This window comes from Branchiostoma lanceolatum, chromosome 16, assembly GCF_035083965.1.
Source record: "Branchiostoma lanceolatum isolate klBraLanc5 chromosome 16, klBraLanc5.hap2, whole genome shotgun sequence".
Classification (NCBI taxonomy): domain Eukaryota; kingdom Metazoa; phylum Chordata; class Leptocardii; order Amphioxiformes; family Branchiostomatidae; genus Branchiostoma; species Branchiostoma lanceolatum.
The window spans coordinates 8941324-8955117 of record NC_089737.1 but is presented as its reverse complement, the minus strand read 5'-3'; the positions used below and the strand labels follow the sequence as shown (position 1 = coordinate 8955117).

The following is a 13794-nucleotide window of genomic DNA, read 5'->3' as shown; positions in this document are numbered from 1 at the left end:
GTGTAATAGATTAATAACAACAGGCGACAATATAAATTAATAAAGGCACTCTTAATCCGGAAAACTTGAATTTCGTCTAAGTAGATTGACAAAACGAATTAATGTCTACATGTATGATGTAACAAAAGGTTATCAATATCCATGTAACGATTAGATGTCTCCAGGCACATGGCCAGTTCTGCAGAATTCTGATTGACTTTTCCAGAATGCTGGGAAGATCAGCCAGAATTCTGGAAACGTCAGACAGAATTTGTTCAAACTGTATATCACATTAGAATAAGATATGTTTACCTTTGGTTATTGATATTCAGCATCATGATGTAAAATCATCAGTATCAGATAATTTTTTTGGTCTTCACAAAACAAAATAATTTTTTCCGGATTCAGATAATCTTTCCAATAATTCTTGTTAAATACAAGAGGCTAATAAGTTCCTTGTTTGTACTTTTTCTGCGAAAATCCTACGACATCAAAATCGTACGGCGACGAATGTGACCACGCCATTGGTCAGGATTAATCAAATTAAGAAAAACTGACTATGGTTACCTGAAGACAGCTTTGAAGATGTCTGCCAATGCGCCTTTGGGGTTGCTGAAGACGTCGTCAATGGAGTCAACCATCGCTACGATGGAGTCCCAGATCTGGTCGGCGGCCCAGGGCAGATCAACAGTCACTGTTTGCGTCAGGAGCTGCAAACCACATCATAGATTATGTAAATTTTGCGATAACTCACGTATTGAAGATGAAATGTATTTCTTACTGCATTATTCAGCTTGACAAGAGATGTAAGACACTATCAAAGCAGGATACTTTTAAATACTTGATGTCATGAACAAATGTTTATAATATGGACGAAATATGTAACTATGCCGCCATGTGTTTTAAAAAGAGAGAAGAAGTCACTAGAACTTAGATTTACGGTAGAACATTTGTATAGTCTGTGGTATTGTATTTGACGTTATTCAGTTGTTATTGTTTTATTGGCTCAATTGCCCCATGTATGGCATCCTGTGTATTTATCCCCCTGGGGAATGAACATGCAATAAAGATTGTTATTATCAAAAAATGTTAAAGAATATCATTACGTTGATGTTGCTTCCTCTGTTGCTTCTTTTCTATGTATCATATGGTGATGCGTTATAATTAATACACTCATTAGCCCTGGTATGACAGACCAGAAAACGGTTTGATAGTGTTGAATATGACCTAATTTCAAAACGTTACAGATTTAAAGACACATTATGCTGAAATTGTATTCAAATGATAGTAATTGTTGTTGCACAGTCAAGACATAGTATCTGCCGAGTAAAAGACATTTGCTTACGTCATAGAATGTTAAGACGTCATTCCTGATTTTGTTGATGTTGTTCATAACATTGTGGCATGCGCGAACCAACGGCTGGAGATGTACTGGCCACTCCTCGACTGCGTATTTTCCAATGACTCCCATGCCATACTTGACAGCCTCGCCAATTGCCCAAACCTGGAAATGAAGCAATGCGTATAGTTACCTTTTAATATTTTTCCTACTCCTGGTAAAGCAACACCTGCGAATGATGCCGACATTTTTAAATATCGACGCATAACTGTCATAGTAGCTTTGATGGCAATTTTGTATTTGATAGCTTTAAGTTAAGACTCATGATAATCTGTTTCCTAGTATTAAAACACCCTAAATGTGTACTAGGTTTGATACTCATAATGACACGTTTGCTATGTTTCAGACTTATCATGCAATATCAATATATACTCATGATACAATGATAAGTGTGCTATGCATAAGACTCAAAACAATGTGTTTGCTAGGTTTAAGACAAAAACTTACAAATTGTAAATCAACATGTACTTCTGCCAGCCCTTTTGGAATGAAATACACTTTGAAATGAATAAGTATACCTGAATGAAAGTCCATTTGTACGTGCTTACCATCGATTCACCACTGATTGAATTTCTCAGCTATTAAAATGTTTTAGTACCTTGTTTGGGAGATCTTCGACGGCGTCTCTTATGTCCTGAAATATCTGTATGAAGTCAATGTCACCCGTAATAATCCCTTGTAAGGTGGACACACCACGGTTGATGTTGTCGAAGATTTTGGTGATGATACTGTCGAACTTCGTGGCGAGATCTGTGATACTGTCAATGTCGAATTCCTGTAAAGAATGAATAAGAACCGATACGCGGTGAGTAAAAGATAGTTACTCTTACAGCCAGGGCAATAATACTGCCAAGAATTTGTGGTACCCAAGGTCACTTCGAATATAAAGAGCCTTGAAAATTCATTACTAAGCTGCAGCCACCCCTAAAGATTTATGGACATACATATGAAAATGCAGAATCTCGCTTTTATCCCCCCCCTCTCTCTCTCTCTCTCTCTCTCTCTCTCTCTCTTCTCTCTCTCTCTCTCTCTCTCTCTCTCTCTCTCTCTCTCTCTCTCTCTCTCTCTCTCTCTCTCTCTCTCTCTCTCTCTCTCTCTCTCTCTCACCAAAATGACGTGTACTGGGCAATTGTGTTCTCAGTTATACTGAAGTACACCAGAGGACTTTCAATTTTTATGCTGGAGAAAATTTGATGTTTTTTTCCATAATTTCCATTCTTATTCCTTTTCTTTATACATTTTCAAATAGATCGCATGATGTATAAATCTTACCAAACCATATCTTAACGTTGCGTCTTTTTACTAATGTAGTATGTTGGCAGTGGAACTATAAAAACACAACATGAAGTCTAACCTGTAGTAGGTTGAAGCTGTATTCAGTGTGGCCCTTGAAACACATCCGAACAACGACAATGTCGAGGTTGATGTTCAAGATGCCCAGATGCACACGTGCGTATACCTCGTCGTGCACCTCCAGATTTATGTGACCACTCAGAGGGGCTGTAGTAGAAGGCATTGAGAACAAAATACCAAGTCAACGGCATGTATGATTTGTACACCTCTTGGTTAACCCTGAATACCTGAAAATTATGGTAGCAGAACTCAGTTTTCGGCCTCATTAGCTATATGGGGATTTATATTAAGTTTTTTCAAGGTGGTCGCTTAAATTTCTGTCGTTTCATATTCACACAAGCTCATGGTTCCAATTCCATCTATCTTCTTTCTGTCATAGTATCCCGGACGGGGGCCATTACAGACTACCAGTACCAATCACCTTCTAGCCGTTGCTCACGTCACACTTTCGGAAAGCTCTGAGCAATCGGGTACCCAATTAAGAATCCCAAAGAAGACCAGAGAACTGATAGAAAAATTCGGTGGTACGATCCTTGAGTTGGAAAATAGCTTGAAGTTTTCCTAGTAATACACAGTACGTAGTTACGTTGTAACTGTCAAAATTTACTCTGATGATATTTACCGATATTTAGGTCCAGTCCATTCTTCACGATGAGACCAAATTGCGCCCCGATTGCTTCCGACCCGAGGACTTTCTTCCAGTCGATGGAAGGCGCCTGGAGGTTGAATATGATGGGGTCAAAGAGGTCAGCGAGGCCTCTCTTGGTCCGAGAAGTGCCCGGTCTTGTCACGTTCTTGACCCTGGGGGAAATAAATCAATTTCAAAAATACGCAAAAAAATAACAGCATCAAATACAAGCTCTCAATGGATAACCCTAACAGCATGTGTGAGTGTAGTCATGAGTCATCCTACCCGTCTAGAACATTGGACCAGAGCCAAACCACGTACTTGGAACTAGATCAAAACTTGGTTTATGAACGGTCTTTAACCAGTGGAAAGGGGTATAATAGTGTGTAAATCAGGCGGAGTAAAGGTATATTGAAGCATAAATTACCCAGGTCCAATGGGTCCTGCCCAGTGCTGGATGCGCTGCCCGTGCGGATGTGCCTGGTAGTACAGGTTGGCCTCGTACCGGACATACTCAGCCTCGTCTGTCAGGGCTGACAGTAGCAGCCGGTCCGCTGCCTAAATACCAAAGATTGTGTCCCTCATTTGGTATTAGAAACGTGGCTATTATCCGTATTCAAAACTAACAAATTCAACACATTACTTGCATCTTTAAAGATCTTGTATTATCAGATGTCTTTAAATTCACTGTTTGTGATCTATTTGGAGGTCTTAGAGTACCTGGTGCATTTTATGAGAGTCGATTAGTTTTTGTAGGTATACGGCAAATTCACAGTCACTTACCATAAAAAAGATTTCAAATCTGCGTATTACAATAATCCCCTTCTATCATTGCATGTCGTATGACAAGTATATGCTTATAAGAGGTAGATTAGTGCAAGGATATGTTTTAGTCTTATTTTCTTTGAACGATTGCTGAAGCTAACGTTACACTGACCTCTTTATGGTGGTAGTGCCTGAGGGCATGAAGTCCCGCCCGCCTGAGTATCGTGGGTGCTGAGGACTGGTTGACATACGACAGAAGGTGTTCATACGAACTCTGCTGGGCGGCGTTACCGAGCGACTCGATCAGGGTCACCCGGTCGTGGTCTAACTCCTCCAGCTCCAGTGGTTCCAGGGTTTCCCGCTTCTGTCTCTCCTTCCAAGGGTCTGTTGATGTAGACATACGTTTGAAATGCATGAGTAAGTATCAAAATTCCGACACAAAGTTTGGATATTCGTACTTGTAGCGATCATTTTGGAGCTAAAGCCATGTGCACAGCAAGTAAGTAAATTTTATGGAAGACATTCTTTGCCGACTCCAGATTTAATGCAAGAGCGCGATAATGAAATAATATGTGCAGAAAAAAAGATGCATAGATTTTCCAATGAGACCAGAAACGTTATAGCAAGAATTGTATCAAACACTAGTGCCATACACTACAAATATACACAAAAACTGTATCAAACAAATAATGGCCGCTACACTTCAAATATACACAAGACACTTGAAGGGAAACGAAATATCTTCTTTTGTTTTTCGAAGCCAAGCAAAAATCAATGCAATGTATGTTAGAATGCTGTGGTCAATCTTGGAGGAATTGTTTGGCTTGCTATATTTTTCTTGAGATGTTTGAAAGACGGGTATCCCCATACCACAGGGTTAATATGATGGTCGGTCTACTGTGACTTTTAACGTTAAAATATGCAAAACCGGTTGAGGAAAGGGTGAGTAAATGAAGCCTTATGTATATCGAAACATTGAATTATCCAATTGTTAAGGCCCAAAATAGTTACTCAAGCAACTGGATAACATTTTGAAATAGACGTTTCGAGTGACGTTTCTTCTTCATCATCATATCTATTCAGAGGATGGTGTCTGAAACGTCTGACTGTTTCAAAATTATATCCAGTTGCTTGAGTAACTGTTTTTGGCGTATCTTATTACCTGGATGTCTAACCTTTCACCAACATATCGAATAGTTGCAGAAGACCTTACGAACGTTGCTGTACTTTTGTTGCGTTGATAAAGATTGTTGTTGTATATGTTGATCAATCATGTACACATGTATATGTATCACTAACCGTGAAGTCCAAGGTTGTCCTCTAGACGTGCCACAATTCTGCTGGCGGCCTCCTTGTGGCCGTGTTTGGCTAGATTCTCCGCAAGAGCCCCCAGGACTAGCAGACATCGCTGTCTTACAGTCCTGATCGAGTACACCTCTACAGAGGAGTGGGAAACACAAATAGCTTTATTTTCGTGACATGATTCACTTGTTTAGAACGATAAAATGCTGATTCAAATGTGAATGGATTCTGTACTAACCATTACTTGTCACTAAACAATATCTTGTTTGGTAAATGATTGAATTAATTGTTTATTAAACCTATTTTGCAGATTCACGCTCATTTTACATCATTTCAATCAAGCTAACAGACATGGAGTTGACGGCTGAATCATTGAGCTACAATAGCTAAAACTACAAAGTATATAAATGTACTCAAAACGCAATTTATAGCCATGGAAAAACCTGATCATAAAGTAAAACATTCCAAATTATTAGTGCTAAGTGTTATAAACGATCGAGCGAAGGTAAATAAACATTTGGAAACAATTGATTTTACATGGACAATAAATGATACACACCGTCATGGAGCTCTGGATAGAAGGACACGCTCTCCAAGAAGTCCACAAGCCTCTGAAAACATGAGTTTTAAGTTTGACGTTAGTTTTCTTAATGACTTTACCTGCTCAATACAAACAAATGTCTATATCAATGAAAAAACAATAACAGAAATTGCAATGAAAAACGTTGCTTTTACAGATAGATAAACGTTGCTTTTGTAGTCGCAGTGATACGTTCAGCTATATGTTGATAGAGTTAATAGGACTCAAATGACTGTGTATCTCTGCTATCTTGTATCTGACCCTTACCTCTTCCCTCATGACCTCAATGAAAAGCGGCCTGCCTGCCGATTTGAGCTTATCATGAATAAACAAAGGTTCAAAGCTTCCTTGAAGGGCAGCAACGTGTTTTAGAATAAACGTTTTCAAGAGTCAAAGTTGCTCTTAAAGAAAGCATGTTCACCTTAGGTGGCAGGTGGTCTATGCCGACATAGTGGACCAAGATGCGCTCTATGATGATCATGTCAGGGTTGTCCGACAGGAAGACATAGTCCATGACCAAGTCGTCTGTGAAGTCCGTGTGAAGATCAGACACTGCGTCCATCAAATGGGACCTGTCTACGCGCTTCGTTCTGAAAATAACGAAAATATAACATATAACATTTGTTTGTTTGTTTGTTTGTTTGTCTGTATGTACTGTATAGCCAACACACCGCATCATGGCACAAGACACAGGGTTTGTATTGAAGAGTGCAAGCTGCATTTATTTGATCCAATCACACGGGAAAGGACCCCTTCGCTTTTCAATAAGTGTGATGGGCTCTTTTACGTGCTCTTGGGGTGGCTCTCCTAAAACACGGGACCTCCATATAACGTCCTATCCTAGGGACGTCCCTAACAGAAGCTTGAAAAGAAACATGACTGAAAAGAGAAAACTTGTGTAAAGTGCCAAGGGCACGTCGTCAACGGGACAAGACAGGGGGCCACATATTCAAACCATTGAACAAAATCGTACAATTTAGTGTCCCACGCGTCAAACCTCTACTCAGTGCACGTGAAAGCACAGTCTCTAAAATATCACAATTTGTTGCAATTCTGGCATATCCCGGAAGTGCCCGTGGCGTCGGTGAGGCGTAATGGTGAGAACATAGGGCTGCCAAACAGCGTGGCCCGAGTTCGATTCCGGCTCTCCCCCAGACATGTCTGGACATGCACCCGGCGTTGTGCCCTTGGGAAAGACACTTAACACAAAATCCCTCACTTCACTCAGGTGTAAATGAGTACCTAGCTTTGTCTAGGGACGTCCCTCGGATAGGACGTTAAATGGAGGTCCCGTGTTTGAGGAGAGCCATACCTTGAGCACGTAGAAGAACCCACCGCATCTTTCGAAAAAGAGTAGGGGCATGCCCCGGTGTGAGTGGCTCAAAACGTTCCGGTCTAAATGGGGTAGGGAATTTCCCGAGCAGCCTTCGTAACCCCTGCTTCTCCTAATGGGTCAGTGAAGTCATGCTTGTCTTGAGCATTGATGTTTCTGGCCTAGGGTGAAGAGATGCTGCTACAGTAACAATTGGGCCGCCTTTCTTCGTAAATCGATGGCAACATCAGGCTCTGATGAATTAATTAGAAAAAAAAAAGTAGTTTCCGTGGGTCTTTTGCATGTTAGTTAGTTCTTATTCGTTCATTAGAAGTTAAAATCGGCCTGCAGGTCGATTTTCATTGTCAGCGTTTTATCGCTTCTATTGTTGTTGTTAACGTTGATATATTATGCCAAGTTGAGTAGTTGACCTATGTCCTACATGCACACGCACTACTGCATCTCCGTTACACTACCAGTCCGTACCAGCTACCGGCCCTGAACTTCCACTGAACCTAACATGTCAAATAGAACACTATAGGTTGTAATGAATGTGTTGAGAGAAATACCATATCCCTCAAGACCTTTCAGCCAAAAGCATATTATATATCAAGTTTTCTTTGCAAGCGAGGGGTTATGTCATAGGGTTGTCAGGTTATGAATACACTATTGTCCTCGCTGGTATAATTACACTGTTTGCATAGCCCCTTGGTAAGGGGGTCGTCTTGCTAGCACCGCCGCCATAGACAAAGGTGACATAGAAAATAAGCAAACCTAATCCGTTCTGCTTAAGAGCGTGCTAAAGAAACAAGACAGATGCATGGTGTGTACACAGCATTAGCTTTGCTGTCGTAGTAAACTCTTTTGTGTGGACATTTTTATGTCATTTTGAGCGGGGTAGATATGTTGCAGAGGTGTTCTTTGTGTTTTTCTAAAAATGGATGGGCTTTTTTGCGAAGGGACAAAAGAAGTTAAGGATGAGGATATCACTAACGGGTAGTAGGGTTGAGACAAAAATATTTTTCACGAAAAACGTAAAGGTACCCAGTTTAGTATATTTTAGAGAAAAACTCAAAAATTCTCAAATATGCTTGATACAAAAATCTCCCTGTTGTTAAAGTATTTTTTAACATTTCTTTTCATTTTCAAATCATAATAGCATAGGTCCCTTTATTTTTTGGAGGTGCCAATAAATACCGGGTGTAAAGAAACGGTGTAAACAAGAACACGACAGACAACCGTACCACAGGTTGGAAGATGACTTCATGAATACCGTTGCGCAATGTCATAGGGTTTATTCAGCTAAAAATGCAAAGAAACTACCAGAAACTTCTTACAAACATTGTCTATATTTTGCATTGAATAGCTTTTCTCCTATTCTGTATTTTGTAGATCTCATCTAGCTACCAACTGATATGTGATTATCATTGCAAACAATGTTTCAATTGATAAATGTACTACTTACGCTAAGTTGGGCTGGTTGAAGTGAGTGTCCACGACAGTGAGTAGGTCTTCGTTGCTGAGTTTGCTGAGAGTATCCTTCAGATTTGTGTAGCAAGGAAGGACGTCCTTCCTGGGATGAGCTATGTGAAAATTCAAAGAAACCAATAAACAAATCAGCTGCTTATCTAACATCGTTTTACAGGTATTTATCGACAAAGAATGTGTTCAGAAAAGTCAATTTTTTAAACGGTATTGTGGTATGAGAATTACAGTTTCACAAATACATAAATACATATTTAGCAACATTTTGTACAGTTTTGTATCTCAGACGTCAAGAAAACTCATATACACAGCAAAGGTACAGTCTCCAAAAGATTAATATGATTATTTGTTGCAATCTAGAAATATTCTTGCAGTATTTTTCGTGAGATGAGCTATGTTGAGATTCAAACAAAGCAAATACTCAGAAAAAGTTGCTTCACTCATATGGTTGTGCTGTATCTTATTGGCATAGAATATGCTCAGAAAAGTTTAAATTCTCGAACGATATTGAAGTATGCGAATTACAGTTTCACAAAGATAATAACCTGACTTTCGATGATGTATCTAAATCAATGAAATACTTTCTATAGACAAGGACAGTGACTTTATTGCATATTCTCACCTCTCTTGACGACAAGTTTCCTCAGACACACCAGGTCTTTACTGATAAGATCTTCTGCGTACGTCAAGTTCAACAGCGGTCGTTGTCGATGAAGTGAACGATGCTGAAATTGATTTGATTTTGGTATTTATTAGAAGAATTGCAACAGTGCAATACACGTAGGACACAGGCAGCTATTGCTGGTGTCGTCACCCACACACATGATATACCCGTTTTTACACTTGGGTGGAGTGAGGAAAGTTGTGTAGAGTGCCTTTTTCCCAAGGGCACAAGATCGGTGGCGTCAGGGCATTCAGACCCGCCCGAAAACCCTGCCGTTACGCCACACGACCCCTGCTGAAATGACGTATAATGTCAAGTATTGAACAGCGATATGCACAGCTTCAAAACATCTTATCAGAAGTGAAGACTTTGTTTTTCTTTGATGGACTTAAGAGCTTCTTATTGATAGCCTTCAGAGTCTATTTCTTCATATCATTGAATGAATCAAAGGTCTATTTCTTATTGGTTTTCTTATCGATGCACTTACATGTACGTTTCTTTCTTATGGATGTATCCAAGATTTGCTTTCTTATTGATCATTATGTACTTAAGATTTTATTTTTCATTGATTTACTAAAGAGTTTCTTTCTTATGGATGTACTTAAGAATGTTTTCTTATCGAACTACTTTAAGAGAGTCTTTCGTAGCGTGCGTAGTCCAGTGGTTAGCGGTCTTGCCTCTGAAATTAGAAGCCGTGAGTAGTTCGATTCCGGCTGTGTCGGTCACCCGACATGCACGCTACCGAAAAGGGTCGCAGTCCTTATGACGGGCAGGGATTTAAAGTCGTGGTCCCCTGTTCATTGTGCTTGTCGAAAAGATTCAGGGGAATTTACCCTGTACAATGAACATAGTACATACTGTACATAGCGTCTGTCTTCTCTGTCATGACCAGTGAGCTAAACTGGATCGAGATCACTTTCATTTTCTTTCGCATTAATGTGCTTAAGAGTTCCTTTGTAATTCCTTCACCCTTACCTGTGCGACGTGCATCGTGTCTTCCAACAGTTTACGTGGAGGTGTGACCGGCTTGGTGTGTCTCAGGCCGATCAGGGTGAACTCCGACTCAGCGTCAGTAGACATCTCTGGGAGGTCTGGAAGTGTATGATAGTACACAAGCTTGAAAATAGTGCTTCGTGATCCTTTGAAATCATATAGCGCGCACACACACACACACACACACACACACACATACATACATACAATAATATATGTACACACATACTTTCCCTTTACACACATACACAAGCACACATATACACACGCACACACACGTACACACACGTACATGCGCGCACGCACATACACACTCCACATTTCTGCTTTCTCTGCTTAACATTCAGCACTTGTAAGAAAGAGCATGGACTTTGAACACACACTACTACCACTACTGGACTAGCTCCCCTTGCGTGTACAACTCATATATGGCCCAATGGGAGATGGGTGCCTCCCTATACACTATAGGGTGTGAGAATGGCTTGACTTTATAATTTGTTTTACGAAGATTGTCGTATTTGCAAATTTCGTCAGCAACAATACCGATGTCTTTACCCCTGGCTAGAGACGGAGGACGCCACAAACTGTATGCAACCTTTGATCGACTCCACTGAATCACGTGTTCGCAATTTGCATAAACTGTCCTCATATCAGAAGAGGTGGATTCATTCCTTGACGAACACTAGTGTCGTGTCGTAATTTCAATTCTTTGCGCTGGAAAAGCACAGAATCTGATGAACTTTGTGATGATGTCATCAATATGTCTTTCAGAGCATACGAAACCCCTGTAATTGCCCTCATTATCATTATCATTGAGCATAGCTCATATCAATCGTACTGTATGTATTACTTAACGAATTTCTTCTTTATTGTTATGTCAAATGCCAAACCAGTTTGAAGGAGGAGGGCATAGAATACGCCACATGTTTTCCCTCCTCATGCAAATGTTTTATTATCCTTGTGTTATCATGTTATGTTGTTTATTGTGCATATGAATAAACAAACAAGCAATCAAACATACGTACCGATTTTCTCCGGCTCGTTGACGAACTGTGACCCCCTGGTGCCCTCATGTATGTCGAACCCCGGCTTGGTCTTCCGCGGTGACGTCACCTTCTCCTTGATCAGCACGCGATGAGGTACGTCTCCACCATGCTTGATGTAGATTTCCTGAGAGATAATTGAATTAGGATTGTAATTATTCAGGGAAAGGTAGTCTTGGTTTTAGATATGACATTCAATGCAGAGTCTTAACAAGTTTGAAACCTTGAAATGTGTTGCATTTCTGGATAAAAGAACCCAACACACTTATCGAGAAGTTTACGTGTGAGCTTGACTGAAAACTATTCATAGACTATAGCGAAGCCGAATCGCACGGCTACTGACTCCTTGGTTGAGTATGACTGGTTACCTTACAGCTGGAGTGAACATCTATATATCTAGTAAAACATACATGAAGCAATGAAAAGTCATAATATATTTATTATACCAGACATCTCGATATAGCGAAGTGGCCTACCTTGTGCATTCTCGAGTCATCCGAATCAAGTCCCATGATAGGGTGTCCCTCTCGGATCTTCGTGAACTTAAGTCCGCCCTCGTGCGGCTCTGCACTATACACCGCTTCATGCTCACCTAGAGTACAAAATAAAAATTGTCAAAACATTCAGTGATGCACCGGTGCAATGGTATGGTGGGTAGAGTGTTCGCCTTGCATACGGTAGGTTGTGAGTTCGATCCCCGGGCGGGTCATACCAAAGACTTCAAAAATGGTACATACTGCTTTCTCTGCTTAGCACTCAGCATTAGGAAAGAGTGTGGCTGTTTAAACACACAACACTACCAGTGGACTAGCCCCCTGCTGTAGGGATTGCACAAAGTTGTGTGGCCCAAGGGCTACTGAAACGGAGATGGGCGCGGACCAATGCACCACCGGTGCGAGAGGGAACTTTGACCTTGACTTACGGTATTACGCAATGTAGCAAAGTTACAGTCTTCTGTTCACTCGACTGCTTCATGTAAAATATGCAGAATCTGAACATCTTCAACAAAATATTCCAAAGATATACGTGTATGTAGAATCCTATCTTTCTTTCTTTGGAAATGAATGTGATGTTGTATTTTTACATCGCGTCTTTAGCGATGTAAATTTCCAATGGTTTATATGTTTTCAGTGTGTTAGCTTGTTTTTTGTGTGTTTTTTGTGTGTATATGTATGTATATGTATGTATATGACTGTGTGTTTGTGTGTATGTGTGTGATCTCCACTATCTGCTTTGATAGGGACACATTAACATCATTACCAACAAAAGCATCGATTCCATACTAAAGACCGATGTCGTCTGTTGTTGTAATCCTCGTTAATCACCGTCATTCTACTCAATACATAATGTTGTATAAACAGATTCTATTGCTCCCTATTGAAAGCAATTGTGACCTAATGTTATCGATAGGAGCCACCGCCCACCCCGATGTGAATTGGCCCATTATATAGGTCACAAAAGGGTGAAGGTTGCCATAGGCCCTGTTGACCAATCGAATGACCCAATTCAGGATTTTTAAGCTGCGTCATTGCAAAAAAGCGTGTCCAAGTTAATAAAAAGATGAGAAAAAAGATTTAGAGACTAGAGCTCGATCCGAATAAGACATCTTTGACAGCCTAAGCTTTATCCTAAACCTCAATTATTAATGCGAAGCGCTGTTCTACCAGCAAATACAGCTGTCAGGCTTGTTTTCTGTGTCTTTTGGGGCTTTTTCAGCGTATCTATGTCTGCTGATGCTGTTTTTATTCTGTTCCACCCCCGCAAAGACTAAAAACGCTGCACTTCTAAACAGACGAACTAAATTTTGCAAAAACAAGCGTAAAACTTTGACTGAGCAGAAGCCTTATATCTGCAAAGTAGGACCGTCGCTGTTTTCCGAAATTTAGTACAAAATTGCAAACTTGAAAAGCTGGTTCTGCGCCCCACAAGCTCAAATCTACTCTTATTATACCTGACACCGCCAGAGATATCGAAAACAGGGACCAAACACATCTATCCCGATACAATGTCGAACTTGAGTCAATGTTTTACCAATAACGCTGCTAGTGACGCAGCTAAGACCCGGTCACATACGTCATACGATCGTCGCACTGAAGGCATTCTTGAGATAGTCGTATCGGAGTCGCACAAAATTCAGTTGTCTTGTTACAAAAAAGGCTGTCTTAGATCCTTATCGGCGTTTGACTCTCCCCCATCCCGCTTGAAAATGTCTCGACTGATCAAACTTAAAATCGTAGAACACCCTACGAAGAATGTGACCGCACCGTAACAAATGCACCGAGAAAAAGTCG

The 13794-nt window shown here is 40.4% G+C and overlaps 1 protein-coding gene across 1 annotated transcript in view; it reads right to left on the bottom strand.

Annotated features, from left to right (window-relative positions):
* Window positions 1-13794, bottom strand: part of LOC136422210 (uncharacterized) — a 112424-nt gene that overhangs the window by 92715 nt on the left and 5915 nt on the right. Inside the window, exons 7-21 of the mRNA XM_066409855.1 lie at window positions 11980-12095; window positions 11486-11630; window positions 10443-10558; window positions 9426-9528; window positions 8784-8901; window positions 6428-6596; window positions 5986-6037; window positions 5424-5561; window positions 4297-4508; window positions 3787-3917; window positions 3354-3532; window positions 2733-2878; window positions 1977-2153; window positions 1325-1483; window positions 547-689 (exon numbers count right to left, since the gene is read on the bottom strand). Coding sequence (XP_066265952.1) covers window positions 547-689; window positions 1325-1483; window positions 1977-2153; window positions 2733-2878; window positions 3354-3532; window positions 3787-3917; window positions 4297-4508; window positions 5424-5561; window positions 5986-6037; window positions 6428-6596; window positions 8784-8901; window positions 9426-9528; window positions 10443-10558; window positions 11486-11630; window positions 11980-12095 — 2104 coding nt within the window. The remainder of the gene's footprint in view (window positions 1-546; window positions 690-1324; window positions 1484-1976; window positions 2154-2732; window positions 2879-3353; window positions 3533-3786; window positions 3918-4296; window positions 4509-5423; window positions 5562-5985; window positions 6038-6427; window positions 6597-8783; window positions 8902-9425; window positions 9529-10442; window positions 10559-11485; window positions 11631-11979; window positions 12096-13794) is intronic.